The 18,161-nt window shown below is 44.3% G+C and overlaps 1 protein-coding gene across 2 annotated transcripts in view; it reads right to left on the reverse strand.

Moving 5' to 3' along the window:
- The window catches only part of LMBR1 (limb development membrane protein 1), a 218,363-nt gene extending 200,851 nt beyond the window's left edge, over positions 1–17,512 (reverse strand). For both annotated transcript variants that reach the window (XM_075271540.1, XM_075271539.1), the window contains exon 1: positions 17,252–17,512. In XM_075271540.1, coding sequence (XP_075127641.1) covers positions 17,252–17,314 — 63 coding nt within the window. In that variant the 5' untranslated portion in view covers positions 17,315–17,512. The remainder of the gene's footprint in view (positions 1–17,251) is intronic.
- Positions 17,513–18,161: the final 649 nt, after the last annotated feature.

An 18,161-nucleotide genomic window follows, 5' to 3' on the forward strand; every position in this document is an offset into this window, starting at 1 on the left:
CACCACATCCCAAAGATGCTCTATTGGATTGAGATCTGGTGACTATGGAGGCCATTGGAGTACAGTGAACTCATTGTCATGTTCAAGAAACCAGTCTGAGATGATTCCAGCTTTATGACATGGCATTGCATTATCCTGCTGAAAGTAGCCATCAGATGTTGGGTACATTGTGGTCATAAAGGGATGGACATGGTCAGCAACAATACTCAGGTAGGCTTTGGCGTTGCAACGATGCTCAATTGGTACCAAGGGGCCCAAAGAGTGCCAAGAAAATATTCCCCACACCATGACACCACCACCACCAGCCTGAACCGTTGATACAAGGCAGGATGGATCCATGCTTTCATGTTGTTGATGCCAAATTCTGACCCTACCATCCGAATGTCGCAGCAGAAATCGAGACTCATCAGACCAGGCAACGTTTTTCCAATCTTCAATTGTCCAATTTCGATGAGCTTGTGCAAATTGTAGCCTCAGTTTCCTGTTCTTAGCTGAAAGGAGTGGCACCCGGTGTGGTCTTCTGCTGCTGTAGCCCATCTGCCTCAAAGTTCGACGTACTGTGCGTTCAGAGATGCTCTTCTGGCTACCTTGGTTGTAACGGGTGGCTATTTGAGTCACTGTTGCCTTTCTATCAGCTGGAACCAGTCTGGCCATTCTCCTCTGACCTCTGGCATCAACAACGCATTTCCGCCCACAGAACTGCCGCTCACTGGATGTTTTATCTTTTTCGGACCATTCTCTGTAAACCCTAGAGATGGTTGTGCGTGAAAATCCCAGTAGATCAGCAGTTTCTGAAATACTCAGACCAGCCCTTCTGGCACCAACAACCATGCCACGTTCAAAGGCACTCAAATCACCTTTCTTCCCCATACTGATGCTCGGTTTGAACTGCAGGAGATTGTCTTGACCATGTCTACATGCCTAAATGCACTGAGTTGCTGCCATGTGATTGGCTGATTAGAAATTAAGTGTTAACGAGCAATCGGACAGGTGTACCTAATAAAGTGGCCGGTGAGTGTATAGTGCAGGCAAAGTGGATGGGATTCATGCGAATCCCATTCCCACTTTGCGGAAAAGATCGCAGCATGTCAATTATATCTACGGAAACACTGGCGGCTTTCCCGTGGATATAATGTAAAGAGAAAGTCCGCAGAGGAAAACTCTGTGAACTTTCTCTTCAAAGCGCTGCAGATACGGCCCGCGGGGCCTTAGTCTAAAAGGGAACCTGTCAGGGCGATCTGGGACATTAAACCACACACAGGTCCTTATGGCCCAAGGGGTTTAAGAGCGTTAGATCACCCTGTTGTACAGCCATATCTGCTCTCCTGGCTGCTCTCCCCTGCATGGGTGTAGTTCTTCACTAAAGCCAGAGGAGTAAACATATTAGGCTTCAGACTTCCAGCACATGCTTAGTGAAACTGAGGAGGACGTCCTCGGCTTCACTGAAGAACTGCCCCGGCACTGGAGGCACCAGAGAACTGACAGGATCTCTTTAAGCTGCCCACACAAATAATATTCATTTTTTATTTAACTTGTTTTTTTAAATATTATGTTGTGGCAGTGTTACAGACAATTGATTTAAATTTAATTTGGGCACATTTACTATTTACCTTATGCCAAAATTCTGGCTTAAAGAAAAAAAAGAATTCGCACATCATGTGTCAGAGAATGAAGCTTTTGTGCCTGCCACGCCACTTTGACGAAAGCTGCAGGAGATTTTGGATCATTTATGCCATTTTCCAGACCCCTAAATATGCCTCATTGTGCTTACTTTTCTAATCTCTGAGCATTGCTAAGGAGATTCCACATTCACTGGGACGGACTAAGCAAAATGTGTCAGAATTCTGGTGTAATTTGTTCCAAAAAAAGGGTCTAACTTGTGTTGGGTCACATTTATCAAGTGTTTAGACACATTTATTACGACTTAAGAATGTGACTTTGCTAGAAAAGGAGTGTGGCATATGGGAAGGTGAGTGTATCCCAAGTTGTAACACTGAGTGCTAAAAAACGCCTGGATCATCTCTTATTATCTAGTCAAAAGATACTGAAAAACATCGGGCAGGGAGAGAGAAGCCATGTTGTTTGCAGTCATTGCCAATAGCAAGTGATAGACAGGAGAAGTGTAATAATAAGTTACAACAGCTGTGTAAAGGGAACCTGTCAGGGCGATTTGGTGCAATAACCCACCCGCAGAACCTTACGGACCAAGGGTTTAATGTTCCAAAGTGCCCTGTTGTCGAGTCATCTGTGCTCCCAATAAAAATAAAAAACCTTTATTCTCATCCTATCACTGTACTTCCCATGCTGGCGCATTCCTTCAGTGAAGCCAACGCAGTATACCTCGCCTTCAATGGGCCAATGCTGCTTGCACAGTGAAGCTGCGGTGTACGTCCTTGTCTTTAGTCAAGAACTGCGCAGGCACCGGAAATAACAGAGACGATGAGACTCAGACTGATCTCTAGGCAAGAATCAAGGTTTGGTTTTATAACGGCTGCACAGACAGTTTTACGCAGGGAAATTTAGGACACTAAACCCTTGGTCAATAAGGTGGGAGTGGTTTAGTGTCCCAAATGGACCTGACAGATTCCCTTTACATCACTATACAGAGCTGTATACACAGCGCAGAGATTTGAAGAGCCTACTTCTGTATACAATGCTAAGCCATACTCAATTGGGCAGATGTATTAAAATGGTCTAAAAACAAACCTGCCAAGTTGCTAAACAGCAACCAATCACAGCACAGCTTTCATTTTTCAGGAAGAGAATACAAAGGCGACTGCGCATGCCTAGAAGTTTGAATCCAGCGCCAGAAGAAGACGCGTGAAGAGGCCGTTCCAGGCGAAGATAAAGGCGGCGCAGGAGAGTTCTCTCGCAGCACTGGGGATGCCTCCAGTGCTACGAGAGAACTCATTTGCATACCAACTAAAACCAGGATTTCTATCAAACAGCGGCATGGAGAAGACATCTTAAGGTAGGAGAAGAATAGCCTGTCTTAAGGCTATTCCTATGAGTTAGGGAGAAAAAAATGCATTTTAATGATAGAATCCCTTTAAGAGGTGTCTAGGAGTCACTTAGTGTCAGCCCAGAACGATATCAGAGGATCCTCCAGTGGCTCTAATACAATAACGGCCTTAAGGAGATATCAAAATGTAACAGACACTAATGGATCCTGTTATTTAATGCTCTTATATCCAAGAAAATACATTCCAGATGGAAATCTTTAAGATATCTCTTTTTGGCCACTTTTGTTCACAATGCAACTGTTATTTACAGCTGTGAAAACCAAATGTTTCCCTATAAACTGGAAGAAGACAAGGAATTATAACAGGCAAAGTCTGAAAACAGACTTTGTAAAAAAAAATAAAAAAAACACGGATGGCCTATAAATCCCATAAAGCTTTAGCTTTACAGGGAATCTGTCACTAGGCAACTTGACATCGAACCAGCCACCGTGCGTTATAGAGGATATTATGCTGAGCACCATCTTTCGCTTTTAGACAGTCCAACAGACCAGTAACAGCAACCTTCAGCTCCCAGCATTCTCCATTTCCACCTATGGGAGTTCCCAGAACGTTAGAGCAAGTCTGCATGCTGGGAGTTGTAGTTTCACAACAGCTGGAATGCCGAAGGATGATGACCGCTGCAAATCAGGTGCAAGCAAAATGGCACAATAGATTGTAAGCTCTTGTTAGCAGGGCCCTTGGATGCCGTGATCACAATTGATCATGGTATCCAGGGGTATAAGTCGCCAGAATATCTTCGGGCTCCAGCAACTAGTCCTGGGCCTCAAATGTGTAACCCAGCCGAGTGCTGGAGGTAATGCTGCAGGCACAGCTCCGGTCTCCGCAGCATTACAGTGCTATACTATTGCTTTAAGTACACGCGTGGCACAACATAATAGTACGGCGCAGAATGGGAAGGAGTTAAAAGATGGCTGGACCATTGTGCCAAACAAGTCCTCTGACCTGTTGTGTTTCCCCATTTCCTCATAGAATGTAAGCTCTTGTGAGCAGCGCCCTCACTCCCATTGTTTGATAAGTTTACATCTTCTTCATATTGTAATGTCTCCTATGGTCTGTTCATGTGTCCTCTGACTTGTAAAGGGCTACAGGATATGTTGGCGCTGTCTAAGTTATAATACTGATAATAAATTATTATTAATGATAATAATAAATGTATTATTATTATTGGCTTGTACCAGAACCGCTGTATTTGACACCGAATGTAGAGGCCTTGGAGACTCTTAAATGTACTAGAACCTCCAAGGTCTCTGTATGATGGTGCTCGGTATAATATTCCCCATAATGTACTGTGGCTGGTTTAATATTGGGATTCCCAGTGATAGACCCCCTTTAAATAGTCCATACACCTTAGATGGCAGTCTATCAATAGCCATCTCCCCCGCCATTCTCAGCCGAGCAATGCACGGGAACTGAACAAGGAGAGGAGAAAAGCTGCTGCCAGACTCCGAGGGCAGAGACTTCTATCCCATAGAACAAAAGGATCAGGCAACCGAAATCCAACAGCCTGAATGTAATCTCCCCTGACATCTGCTGCGGTGGTGAAGGGGGGGTGTTTAGAGACTCCCAAACACATCAGATGGTCATCTGAATCCATCCAAAACTGAGATTTTCACCAATACACATCTAAGGTACACGACTATCTCTATTCCTCACTCAGATTGGGTGACCATCTGTTCTACGCCAAAGGAGTGATTCATTCCTCTGCCTTTATTAATAAGAAATTATTAATACTGTAGGTCACCAGGTTAAGACGTAAAGAGGCGATCAGGCCGCCGTCATCGCTGTCCTTTATAATAATGGAATATTAAAAGGCAGAATAGAGAAGGTGACGCTTGTAACAGTAATGAGGCTATCGGGACATAAATTCTGAATCCGGGCATCCATTCAGGTTATCAATTACTACATGAAGTATCTATAGAAGAGGAGGGAAGATCCACGTTAAAAGCCAATTAAAGCATTTACAGATTATACGGAATCAGTTTTGGTGCTAAGAACAAGTGGAGATTAATATGACAGAAGCGAGTGAGGGATTGGGATATCTACATAATAATGTGGTTTTACTCACCGGAGCGACAGCACTTTGCTTGTGACAGCTGTCAGAGTATTACCCCATACTACAGCAACCGAGATGGCTGACAGGAATTCCCAAAGACAAATTTTCTGACAAGCTCTACAAGCTCCATCAATTTCCCATCATATAACAAGCTGATCATGTATAATGAATCTCACAGAAGAATAGGAGAGAGAGGAACAAAGCCAGGAACCCCGACACTACTAACTTAGAGGGGTGGTACCACAAACTATACATATCCACTATCCTGTGCACAGTGGAGAGGTGTAGAATTGGTGGGGAGTCTGACTACTGGGACCCCCACTCATCACAAGAATGAGGAGAAAGCGTCCCAAGTATAGGCTTGTACAGAGATCTCCTCACCTGCGCCAACCAGCCAAGCGCCTGTACACCAGAAGGCAGCACACATACTAGCATCTCTTCTAGATAGATAGATAGATAGATAGATAGATAGATAGATAGATAGATAGATAGTCTTATCTCAATGAAGCAGATTTTAGGCATTTGGAGCTTTCGTGCAAAACAACAACAAAAAAAAAAAAAAAAAAAAAAAAAAAAAAAAAGAAGAAGAAGGGAAGTGCTGGGCCAGTGACGGCGAACCTATGGCACGGGTGCCAGAGGTGGCACTCAGAGCCCTCTCTGTGGGCATCCATCTAGGCACAGATCATACTGTGTGGAGGCCACTGTGGGGCAGATTATACTGTGTGGGGGCCCTTCACTATTTATATCACACAGTATCGGTTATATAGTAGACATGTGATATTATTACAGGTCATAATAACATTGCACGGTCACTATAAAACAGATCTGTGTGACGTAAATAGTGAACACTAATTGTTCAAAATTTTACCAAATGCGGCACAAAATTGTTTCTATAATTGAAAGCTCTGTAAGGCCGGGGCCCCACGGGACGTAAACGCCGCGATTTGTCTCCACTGCGGGAAAAATCGCGGCGTTGTACAGTGCAGGCAAAGTGGACGGGATTCATGCGAATCCCATCCCCACTTTGCGGAAGAAATCGCAGCATGTCAATTATATCTAAGGAAACGCCGGCGGCTTTCCCGTAGATATAATGTTAAGAGAAAGTCTGTGGAGGAAAACTCTGTGAACTTTCTCTTAAAAGCGCTGCGGAAAGAACCACAATGCGATCACGCAGCGGTTCTTTCCACAGTGCTTTAGCGCTGCGATTACGGCCCGTGGGGCCTTTGCCTAAAGCCCCATTCACACAACTGTATTTTGTGGGTCCTTAATTGTCTGCACTTGTGGATCCGCACAGTATTAAGGTTAAATTGATGTGTTGGCACTTTGCAATAATTTATTGAGCTTTGGGTTGCAGTTTGGGCACTTGGTCTCTAAAAGGTTCTCCATCACTGTGCTAGGCTTTTGCCAGGTCTCTTGCATGTATTTCCAGTGCCATTAGGTTCACAATAGTGTTGTGCTGTCCATTGTTCTGGAAGAACAGACAGTCGAACAACTAAAACAGCGGACACAAAGGTAACCCAACGGACCCCGCTGACTATAATGGGGTCTGTGGGGTGTCCAACGTTTTTAAACTGAAAGCGTCAGATGAAAAAGTTGTGCATGCAGGAATTTTTTTTTTTGGCTGCAAATATGAGGCAGACACTGCTTCAGAGTCTTTGTTACTACCTTAGAGACATTAATATGGGCAGATCTACCTAATGTATTCTGGTATTTCTCTGTAACACACTGTTGCTGCAACAATTACAATGTGTTACGTCAATACTTCATGGAGTTATGGTAAATAACACTACATAACTACATTTAGCCCATATTTGGTGCGCTATAGTTTAAAAATAGTTTGTCCATTTTATAAACTATGCCTACCTTACCTTAGTAAATAGGAGGATGTGATACTTGCCATGGAATTCCCCGATGTAAACGCCTCCTCTAATTCCTCATATTTATCACTGTTAATTTCAATTGGAAGGACAAACTGGAAATAAAGCCTTTAAATATACTTGCAAAGGAACCTACCAGCACCAAAATCTCCTCTTCTAAACCACTTATACGCTGTTGTGAGGCCAGATTCAGAGATAGAAACCCTGAGCGGAGACCGGACATAGGTTCACACCTGCGTTGGAGTCTCCGCCGTAGAAATTGGCAAAAATCAGCAGAGAGAACATGCATGGGGGACATTTAGTCAGTGGGGTCCGGCTCTCAATCATTTGAGTCCCATAGTGGCCCCGAAAGGCAGATATCACAGTGCCGACAAGGACCTAGCCTCAGTGAGTTGGTCTACCAACTCCACATCCCTGACTCCTGGGGCAAATCTGGACTATCTGCTATTCAGTAGGTTATATCCTCCCATGACCCTTTAAGACAGGTTTTTGAATGCTGCACACCCTTACACTAGATCTATAAGATGTATTAGAAGAATCTGAAACAAGCTTTTATGGTTCATATTAAATAAAATTTACTAAGAATTGTAAAGTAGATTTTAGCAATATTTTGAGGCGTTGCTGCTTTGCATTTAATGTATGAAAAGTTTTCTCCCTTAGATGCCAAGTCATACAGTGACCCCATACACAGCTCCATACTACAGAGCAGACCATACTCCATGTTTCGGCGTGCACGCTCTACCCTGGGGCTCTAACCGGCTTAACTTGTGATATTCATGATGTCTATTACAAGAGCAGCCATTGTAAACGTGTCACACTGGTTTATACTACTCCGAGAATCAACACAAATGGGATTGGCCAAATCTTTTTTCTAATCCTGAGCAACCCCTTTAAAATCAGATAAGTTCATTATCTTCAGATCACTCCAAGGCAACCTGGCCTGGTAACAGCAGTGCTTAAAGGAGAAGCTCAAGGTAAATTCAGAAAGCGCCGAGTTACAATTTTTGCTTCCTCTTTAAACTCACGGTCTCAGTAATACACACGGCAGAACATGGATGAGTGACATACGATGGCATCTAGACAAACGTCACCTCTGTACGTTCTCATGCTATTGACCAAATTGTTAAAAGGAGTTACCAACCTTTTAGAAACTGAAGGCCTATGCTTAGTGGGCAGCACCGCTTCCATATAAACAAGGCCCAGAGATGACAGTCGGACTAGGCCATCAATCTGTAACATGTGAATAATCCCTTTAATATAACAGGAGGTTTAGAGAGCTGGGGAGAAACACGATGCCAACCCAGATACCTGAATAGTGGTGTAAGGAATCACCAACTTCTGCACCATTCATCCTATGACCCCTGCTTAAAGCAAACAGACCTGACGCACCACACCAGAGACGATCGGCAGAGTGCTCAGTGAGAATAAGGCCAGGCCAACACTACAATTTACAGGGCCATTTCAGTCTGGGGGCTGCTAGGTGGCTATTATACTGTGTTGGGTACCAAGAGGGCATCACACTGTATGGTGCGACATTAAGGGGGGTGGGCGCTAAGGGGGTATCACCACTATGTGCCACGCAAAAAGGGCACTATAAAAGTCTGTGGTGAGATCTAACAGGACACCATTTTTGTATGTACACAAAAAAGGGCACTATTACAGTATGGGAGCATGAAGGGGAGCAAACAGGTGGAGAGGTGCGATTTAAAGGAATCTGATCAAAATTTGGAACCTCACCCCTGCACCTAACATAGCCACATACATTGTGCGGTGCCACAGAGATCAGAGAGAACACTTTTGTAACACAACATCTAAAGGGAAGATGCCACAAATGAAATCAGATTATGGCCAGTTATTGTATGACCTGTCATACATCATGTCTATACGCCTATGTTGTTTTATGTATTGCAGCATTAAACAGTCTTAATCTCTTTTTTTTCTATCGCAATCATCACATTACAGCATATCTTCTAAGCAAGTGAAGTGATGACAATGCGGCATACTGTACTGGCCTATGGATATCCCGGGAATACTGAACGCTCACAACATGCTTGTAATGAGAAGGAGCATCATGTCCTAATGGTAATAGGATGATAAGATTATTAAACATTTGCTATAGACAATTCTACAGAAACATACGTATCTTTTAACACCTATGTAACGCTCGCCAATTCAGATTCAGTCAAAAATAAAAAAAAGAAACCACAGCAGCGTCAGTAAAATGTCGTTGTTTTGCTATGACGGCACATGTCATCTTATATGGCAGTAGAGCAGATTGATCAGGGTGTCTGTATACACCCAGCAATATTATTTTTCCTGGTAATAACAAACATTGCAAGGAAACTCTGATAGACCCCCTTGACATCTAGTGGGGTCTATCATTTGTGAATGGGACCCGTTGCATGACAGATATAGTACAGTGCTGTGGTTTTTATTATAGACAGAAGCCACGTTGTAGAAGCGAATACGGCTTAGCAGGGACGAAAGTGGAAAGTATTTCTATACATAGCCAGCACTGGAGAGGATCGCACCCTTCCACATAGAGGTGCACTGAATAATTCTGTCCAGTAACCCATTTAGATCTACAGTCTGTGCAAGGAAATATACACAATAGGTATTTATACTATTGATTGTAGCTGAATTTCTGGGCAGAAAATCCACCATGTTCACAGTTGGGTTTACCGGATCTCATCCACCATAGAAAAACAATCCATGCAGAAATTTATCACTGGTACAAATTTTTAATCCTCAGCATCTCAATTTACCTTGAGGATTTTAGACTAAAATCTGTGACAAATCCACTTTGAATTCTACAAAAAATCTGCAGAAGATTTTTTATCCTTTATTTATTTCCCATGTGGGGGTACTCTAAAGTTTACAGGAGACTTTAAAGTCATTACAGGAGAAATTTCGAACCACATAGCACATTCTGTAAGCAAAGAGAAACACGGTTGCTGCAGCATTTGGGATGGATGAACCATTGGGTGGAGGGTGTCCCTATTGTGGGAGATGGAGTAACAAGGTACTTGTCAGTACTAGGCTTAAAAATGGGGGCCGAAGCCCTGGTGGCAGTACCGTTGGTGAAGAGTGGATAAAGAACTGCCGTCACCATTATGGGGGACAAACAACTGCAAAGGAAGGAGCTTAAGGCAATGATGTGACTGTTGCTAGGCCATTGGCATGAGGTGCTAAGTACTGCTTTGATAGCATCTGCCTTATAGGGTACTGTAGGCCTCATGCCGGGTGTGCAGTCCGGAAAGGGGGGGGGGTCCAATAAACCATCCCAATCCACATTATGGAGCAAGTCCTATCCAGACCAGCACAGTGAAGATGTATTAGAACCCCCCCCCTCCCCCCATTGAACGCAATGTAACATGTAAGGCATTAGAGTACCCTGGTCTGGCCCCTACAAAGAGAACATAGCACACTGCTCCATTCTTACTGTGTATTGGGCATTGAACCACCACTGATCTGATATCGGTGACCAATAGGATAGGCCCTGAGAACCAGAAAAACTCTTCAAACAAGAAAGCTGCAAACTACAGACACAAACATCTTGGTATTGAAATCTGTGACATGCCCTGTTGATAGACAAACAGAGTCACACCTATTTGCTATTAATGACATAGCGCCCTATAATGGCAGGCTTCTTATCCTGATAAAGAGCTGCTCTCTATGCGTATAGCTCATGAATGTGTGTAATAGTCATCTAATGCACACAGCAGGAAAAACTATGTGAAATCTTGTCAGGACTAGTACTTGTTTATGCAGCTGATAATCTGGAGGGTGATAAAGTCTGCCAATTCTGTGCATTATATCGATGTGAAGAAACGACTCTTTTACTATGCAAGTACATTTGCAAATAGACAAGCGTTTGCTAGAAAATCAAGGGGCCATCAATATGAGATCAGTAGCAGAGCTCTGGTGTTTGGAGAGCTCTGCTACCTCTTCATACATGACTGGCCCATGAAGAAGAGGAACATCCTATGTAAGATGTCTCCTAACTTGTAGATCAGTGCTTCTCAAACTGACATGGACCCCATTGGTGAGGCACAAGTCCCAGCTATTCTGGGACTGTCAGCCTTGCTTTATCTATCCATAGACAGAAAGGCTAATGCACCTGTGATGACACCTTCACCAAAAAGTCCACAGGTCCTGGGAATAATTCAGTCAGAGTATGCTGGAATTGGGATGCAGAGCCATCTTCAATGACATCCGGGACATCATATGACCAGGGGGGTTTGCATCACAATACATATGGACGCAGGCCCCGGTCATGTGACATCTGGGACGTCACGCAAGTAAGCCCAAAGCCTGCCCGGAGAAGTAACACTGTTTTTTTATGTTCCCTTACCTCTCCTGGGCTTCCAATCATTATACTCGGGGTTCCGAAAAGAGCCCCACCCCCCACCCCCACAAGTATAATAAGGCTTGTGGGTTACTCCCCTGTCTGCAAACCCGATGCAGCCATCAAAAGAGCCACATTTGACTCACAAGCCATAGGTTCCCTACCACTGGGATAGGGGAATCATTTGCTGAAAAAGTGGAGGGTTTTATTTGGGGATACTGCTACTGCCAATGGGCTACAGGTAGAAATGGGGAGTGGAAGGTTGAAGAGCAGCGCTGATACCTGTGATATTGTACTGTGGACTTTGCACTTCTGAGCAGGTACTTTCTGCCATATGGTCATATGTGTCATATTAGCACTTCTAGGGTGAGGTCTTGTGCTACACTGTATTTGGCATATGTGAGGAGGTTGGACTACTAGACGCTGGCACTTGGTGCTACTGAGGAGATGTTTTATCTATGCCATTTCTTCGGTGCTCCATGGTAGCATTCCTTTGCCGGTGAGGCTCGGTATCACTACACATTATCTGGCAATGCCAGAGTTAACGTTTGATAAGACAGAATGTAGACTATAAAAGAAAAAATTTCTACAGCTTCAAGCGCAAACTAAAGACAAATCTTTTCAGACAGGCCTATTACAATTCCTAATGTAAACCCTTCCGTATCGTAATTAGAATCCCTAAAATTAACCCTCCTCTGTTCACACCCCCGCATTACCCCACATGATATGATTCCGTTTCACACTAACTTTATATGTCCAGGCACCAACTAAACATTAAAGGACACGACTGGTGACGGCTCATACAGTTTTATGTTTGTGTAATGACAGTCACCTTTATTACAACATTGTCTGACCCCTGTATAAGCAATGCCGCCCCTGCTACCTCTTGTGTCACCCCTTCTACCTCATAGATTGTAAGCTCTTGCGAGCAGGGCCCTCAGTCCCATTGTGTGAAGTGACTATTTCTCTGTAATGTATGTTTCTGTCTGTATTTGAACCCTACAAATTGTACAGCGCTGCGGAATATGTTGGCGCTATATAAATAAAATTGATTATTATTATAAAAACACCTGTACTTATACTTACCTAAGAAAGTCTTTGGCGGTTCCTCTTCCCTATGGTGCTGTGAAATTGAAAGGTCAGGAAAAAGAGGTGCAGGAGAAAAGTCTTTGGAAACGTCCACATGGGACATACATGGAACAGATAAATTAGTAGTGAATTCACCAGAGTCTGAACATGTTTTTGATGTGGATTTGCTGCACATTTTACCCTATACAACATAAATTGACAAACTCCAGATGTAAAGTCTCTACAAGGATGATTTTTTTAAGTCTCTATTTTAATACGCTGTAAATTGCAAACTCATAGGGAATGTACATAGTGTATACGACACAAATAAACCTAGCCTTAGGAGATTTAGAGGATTGCATCTATACTATTTCCACCAAGTGTAGCTGTGGTCCAAAGTTATGCCAAAATCCATCGCGATGACTACCGCTATAATTGCTGCTACTATTACATCCATAGAAATAAAATCTTAGCCCCTGATATTTCATGAAAAGCGATTTTCTGGCTAAAGTGTCAGCAGTAGTAAGCAGTCTGAGATAGGAAAACTCCTCTAAGGCCGGGGCCCCACAGGCCGTATCCGCAGCACTAAAGCGCTGCGGGAAGAACCGCTGCGTGAACACATTGCGGTTCTTTCCGCAGCGCTTTTAAGAAAAAGTTCACAGAGTTTTCCTCTGCAGACTTTCTCTTAACATTATATCTAAGGGAAAGCCGCCGGCGTTTCCGTAGATATAATTGACATGCTGCGATTTGCAACGGCTTTGCAAATCGCAGCGTGTCCGCTCTGTGATCTTTTCTGCAAAGTGGGGATGGGATTCGCATGAATCCCATCCACTATGCCTGCACTGTACAATGCCACCATTTTTCACGCAGCATCTCCGCTGCGGGCAAATCGCGGCATTTCCGGTCCATGGAGCTCCGGCCTAAGACATACAGAAGTATTCCTTGTGCTTTTCAAGATCTCTGCTACCTGGCATTTGATAAGCCAAATCTCTGGTTACTAGAGTATAACAACATGAGTGGTGTCCCCATGACCAGGACAGATGGCTAGTCACTGGCTCAGAAGATTCTTATTAATTTTGTGAAGAAGATTCAATACACAAGGAATACTAGAAAAAAAAAAAAAATTCTTATTCAAATTTTTGCAATAAATAAATAATCTTGTTGACGCTAGGTTCACACCAGCATTCGGGTTTCCGTCATTCAGGTCCACTTGGGGACCCAAAACACAGAAACCCTAGCTGCATAAAAAGCCGTTCCCCGAAGACTCCATAGACTATAATGGGGTCCAACAGGTTTACGCCAATAACGGCAGAGAGAAAAGTCCTGCTTCTGAGTACTGAGACCCAATTGCTAGTGTGAGCCTAGTGTCCATCAGTCTCTTAGAAGAGAACCAGCTTTTTGATGTCCATACACCCTCTAGCAACACACTAGTGTTTGAGACTCAGTGCGAGACTCCGTCCCCCATTCCGCTTAAAATAGGCAGACAGAAAAGTTCTGCAAGCATTATAGTCTATGGGGGTCCGCAGGTTTCTGCAGGTAAACGCTTTTTAAGCGGAAAGGGTTTCTGTTTTTCAGGTCCCCAAATGGAAACCCAAACACTAGTGAAACAGTAGCGGGACAAGGTTTTTCTAAATGTGACGCCGACTTGCCGACACACACGACATCCATTTCTGACTATTGTGGGCATGACAGATATTAGCCCTTAATTTTTTTTTAATAAAGCAGTGTTGTTACAGCAGACTCTGTGCCAAGAGGTGCGACGCTACTGCATTCAATGGGGGATTCCTTATATGGAATAGCCCTGTTGAAGAAATAGCCGAAGGAGCCCCTGAGACTTACCTAGTGTTCTTTAAGTCAAAGTTGTACAAGTAGTCAAACCCCGCCACTCAGACAAGGATGACATATCTAACTAAAGGGGTCAAATGATTGAAGCCGAAGTACAATAACGAGGTCAGGCCACTGCACAGTATACAGAGCCATCTGCTTATGGCTCTGTACACTGTGTAGAGAACAGCTGATCAGTAGGGGTCCTGGTCATCAGACATGATCAATCTCATATTAATGACTACAACAAAATCTGCAAAATAAAAAACAACAACCCAGGAACCCCTTGGATCAGCTGATTGAAGCAGCAGCAGCGCCACTTCTACTTCTCAGACAATGTGACATCCCCTTCATCAGTCACATGCCCTGTCTGCAGAGCGATACCATTCAAAATATTGTGTTCTTGAACTGACGGCCTTTCCTAAGGATCTGTCATCAATTCTGTACAAAACCCCTTTAATGTTTCACTTATCCACAGGAACACTAGGGCATTAAGTGCATCCTTGGTCATGTGACACAAGCTGCAACCAAACTCACTGCGTAGCCCTGTAGATACCCTCAGCAGAGGGGATAAAAGTCTGATCCAGAGTGCCCATGTGAATGGAGCCATACAGCATATGATCTTCCACCATTTCATTCACTTCTATGGGGCTGACAGAGGTCACCACTCCATGCCCCAGAGATGTAATGGGAGCAATGGCCTTTTAGCACCTATACCAGGGTCAGAAACCTTCAACACTCCAGCTGCTGTGAAACTACAACTCCCATCATGCTCCATTCACTTCCATAGGAGTTCCAAGAACAGCAGAGCAAGTATGCATGCTGGGAGTTATGGGGTTTTATTTTAGCAGCTAGGGCACCGAAGGTTACCTACCCCTGCTCTAGGGTCTGAAGAAACTCCAGGGTATAATAGTAATTTGTGGCTGTTGAACCCCAAAAATCTTAATTGGAGCACCAAAGGTTGCCTACCCCTGCTCCTGTCCTATACGGTACTTTAGATAGAGACTATGTAAGAGAGAGTTCACATGCAGGAATTTGATGCAGAATTTGTCAAGCAGAAAATTTCTGTTTCCTTAATTTGAAGCAGATTTTTTTTCTACTTGTCAAAAAAACAACAAGGATTTTTACGCTGAATTTGAAGCAGAATTTGGATAGAAATACCACAGTACTTTGCCTTTATTGGACAGGGCCAAATTCCATAAGCAGATTTTGACAAATTCTATGGCATACGGAAAAGTTGTCTTTTCCTCCTCTCATTCACTTCAATGGGAGTTCTCTCTGGTGAAAACTGTAGAAAAAGCAGGATGCTTTTTACTTTTACTAGCTGGAAAAAAAAATCGGCTACTGCTTTCCATTTAAATGAATGGGAGGCAGATTTCATGCAAAATTTGAGGTGGATTTCATCTCGAATTCCTGTCTCAAATTCAGCATTAAATGCCTATGTGTGAACAGCCCCTCAAAGGGGTCCCCAAGTGAATGGAGCCATAAGGCATAGGATCAGCCACCTCTTCATTCATTTCTATGGGACTGAGAGGACGCTGCTGCTATGTGCCCCACATAACTAATGGGATCAATGGCCTCTTATCCCCTATACAGTACTTTAGATAGGGGATAAGGGTCTTATTAAGGGGCTCCCCAAGTAAATGAGCCATAATGCATAGGATCAGCCACCTCGTCATTCACTTATGTGGGGCATGGAGCATCGACCTCTGTCATAGAAGTAATGGGATCAATGGTCTCTTATCCCCTATACAGTACTTTAGATTGGGGATAAGGGTCTTATTAGGGAGTTCCCCAAGTAAATGGGGCCATAAGGCATAGGATCAGCCACGGCTTTATTCACTTCTATAGGACTGACAGAGGTTGCCGCTTTGTGCCATACATAAGTAATGGGATCAATGGCCTCTTATCCCCTATACAGTACTTTAGATTGGGAATAAGTGCCTTATCACAGGGGTCCCCAAGTGAATGGAGGCATAGGGCATAGGATCAGCCACGGCTTCATTCACTTCTATGGGACTGACAGAGGTTGCCGCTCCATGCCCCACATAAGTAATGGGATCAATGGCCTCTTAACCCCTACACAGTACTTTAGCTAGGAGATAAGTGTCAACATTAAGGAATACATAACCCAATGAGACTTGGACACACCAGCGCCCCCAAGAAGTTATCATACATGGTCACCCAGGTAAGACACTCCACAAGAGTCAGTGTGAATTGTGCGCAATAACATGGAATCACCTGAGCTCGCAGAACTAACCGCACACAAAGCCGCATGTATAGGACTATGACAAGGTAACACTACACCATGACATAAGTGTCCAGTAACAGGACGGCAGACACGACACAAGTGTCCAGTAACAGGACGGCAGACACGACACAAGTGTCCAGTAACAGGACGGCAGACACGACACAAGTGTCCAGTAACAGGACGGCAGACACGACACAAGTGTCCAGTAACAGGACGGCAGACACGACACAAGTGTCCAGTAACAGGACGGCAGACACGACACAAGTGTACAGTAACTGGACGGCAGACACGACACAAGTGTACAGTAACTGGACGGCAGACGCGACACAAGTGTACAGTAACTGGGCGGCAGACACGACACAAGTGTACAGTAACTGGACGGCAGACGCGACACAAGTGTCCAGTAACAGGACGGCAGACACGACACAAGTGTACAGTAACAGGACGGCAGACACGACACAAGTGTCCAGTAACAGGACGGCAGACACGACACAAGTGTACAGTAACAGGACGGCAGACACGACACAAGTGTCCAGTAACAGGACGGCAGACACGACACAAGTGTCCAGTAACAGGACGGCAGACACGACACAAGTGTCCAGTAACAGGACGGCAGACACGACACAAGTGTCCAGTAACAGGACGGCAGACACGACACAAGTGTCCAGTAACAGGACGGCAGACACGACACAAGTGTCCAGTAACAGGACGGCAGACACGACACAAGTGTACAGTAACAGGACGGCAGACACGACACAAGTGTACAGTAACAGGACAGCAGACATGACAGACTTCCCCACAACTTACGATGCATTCTCTAACTTGGCTGTGAAAGTTCTGCTCTCTGATGGTCACATCGTCTTCTTCCATCCTTCATATTGCTGGAGCCCAGGACGGACTGATGCTGAGGCAGAATCTCATCCCCTCTCCACCCTTCCCCCCTGCAGACAGAAGGAGGCAGAACAATAACAAAGCCCGGGGCCTCCCCTGTGCCGCGGATGCGGTGTGCACTACTCCTGCTCCTCACAGCCGCCGCTCTGCCCAAAACACAGGAGCACACGATGTACAAGTAACGCGCCCTGTGATTGGTGCAGGGACAGGGCAGCCGCGGGTCGTCTCCCGTGTCGGCACCTGTGATTGGTGGAGCCACTTGTTTAGCTTCCCGCCTCCTCCCTTCCTGTCAGTGTGTGCTGCAGTGTTATTAGATGAGGCAGGTGGCTGAGGGAGATAGGAGGCGGCTACAGCTCGCCCAGCCCTTCCGTCATCTACTTGGGGAAAAGTGAATAAAATTCATGTTGTCGTTGTGCTGCGCTCATACATCCAATAGTAAAACGATAATAAAGATTCTTCTGAGAAAAAAATGTGTTGTCAACAAGAAAAGTCAGAGAAACCCTGAGGAGGCACGGACACGGCCAGTCTGCGTATACGGATCCGCAAAAGACCCGTATGATCTACAATTTTGTGGACAAAAATAGGAATTGTTTTGGGTTATTTTCGCAGGATCGGTTGTAGTTTCTATTGTTACCTCTATGGTTTATGGAGACTTGTCGGGAAAAAAAAGTAATATGAGACCAAAAAAATCCAATGTTATTATTGTTTTATACTTTTATCTTTTACAGCATTCGCCATGTATAATAAAGAATGTTCTGTTTATATAGTAGAGTAGTTATTGTAGAAATATCAATACCAAATATAGCTAGGGGGGTTTACTATTATT

Source organism: Leptodactylus fuscus, chromosome 4 (assembly GCF_031893055.1).
Source record: "Leptodactylus fuscus isolate aLepFus1 chromosome 4, aLepFus1.hap2, whole genome shotgun sequence".
Lineage (NCBI taxonomy): Eukaryota > Metazoa > Chordata > Amphibia > Anura > Leptodactylidae > Leptodactylus > Leptodactylus fuscus.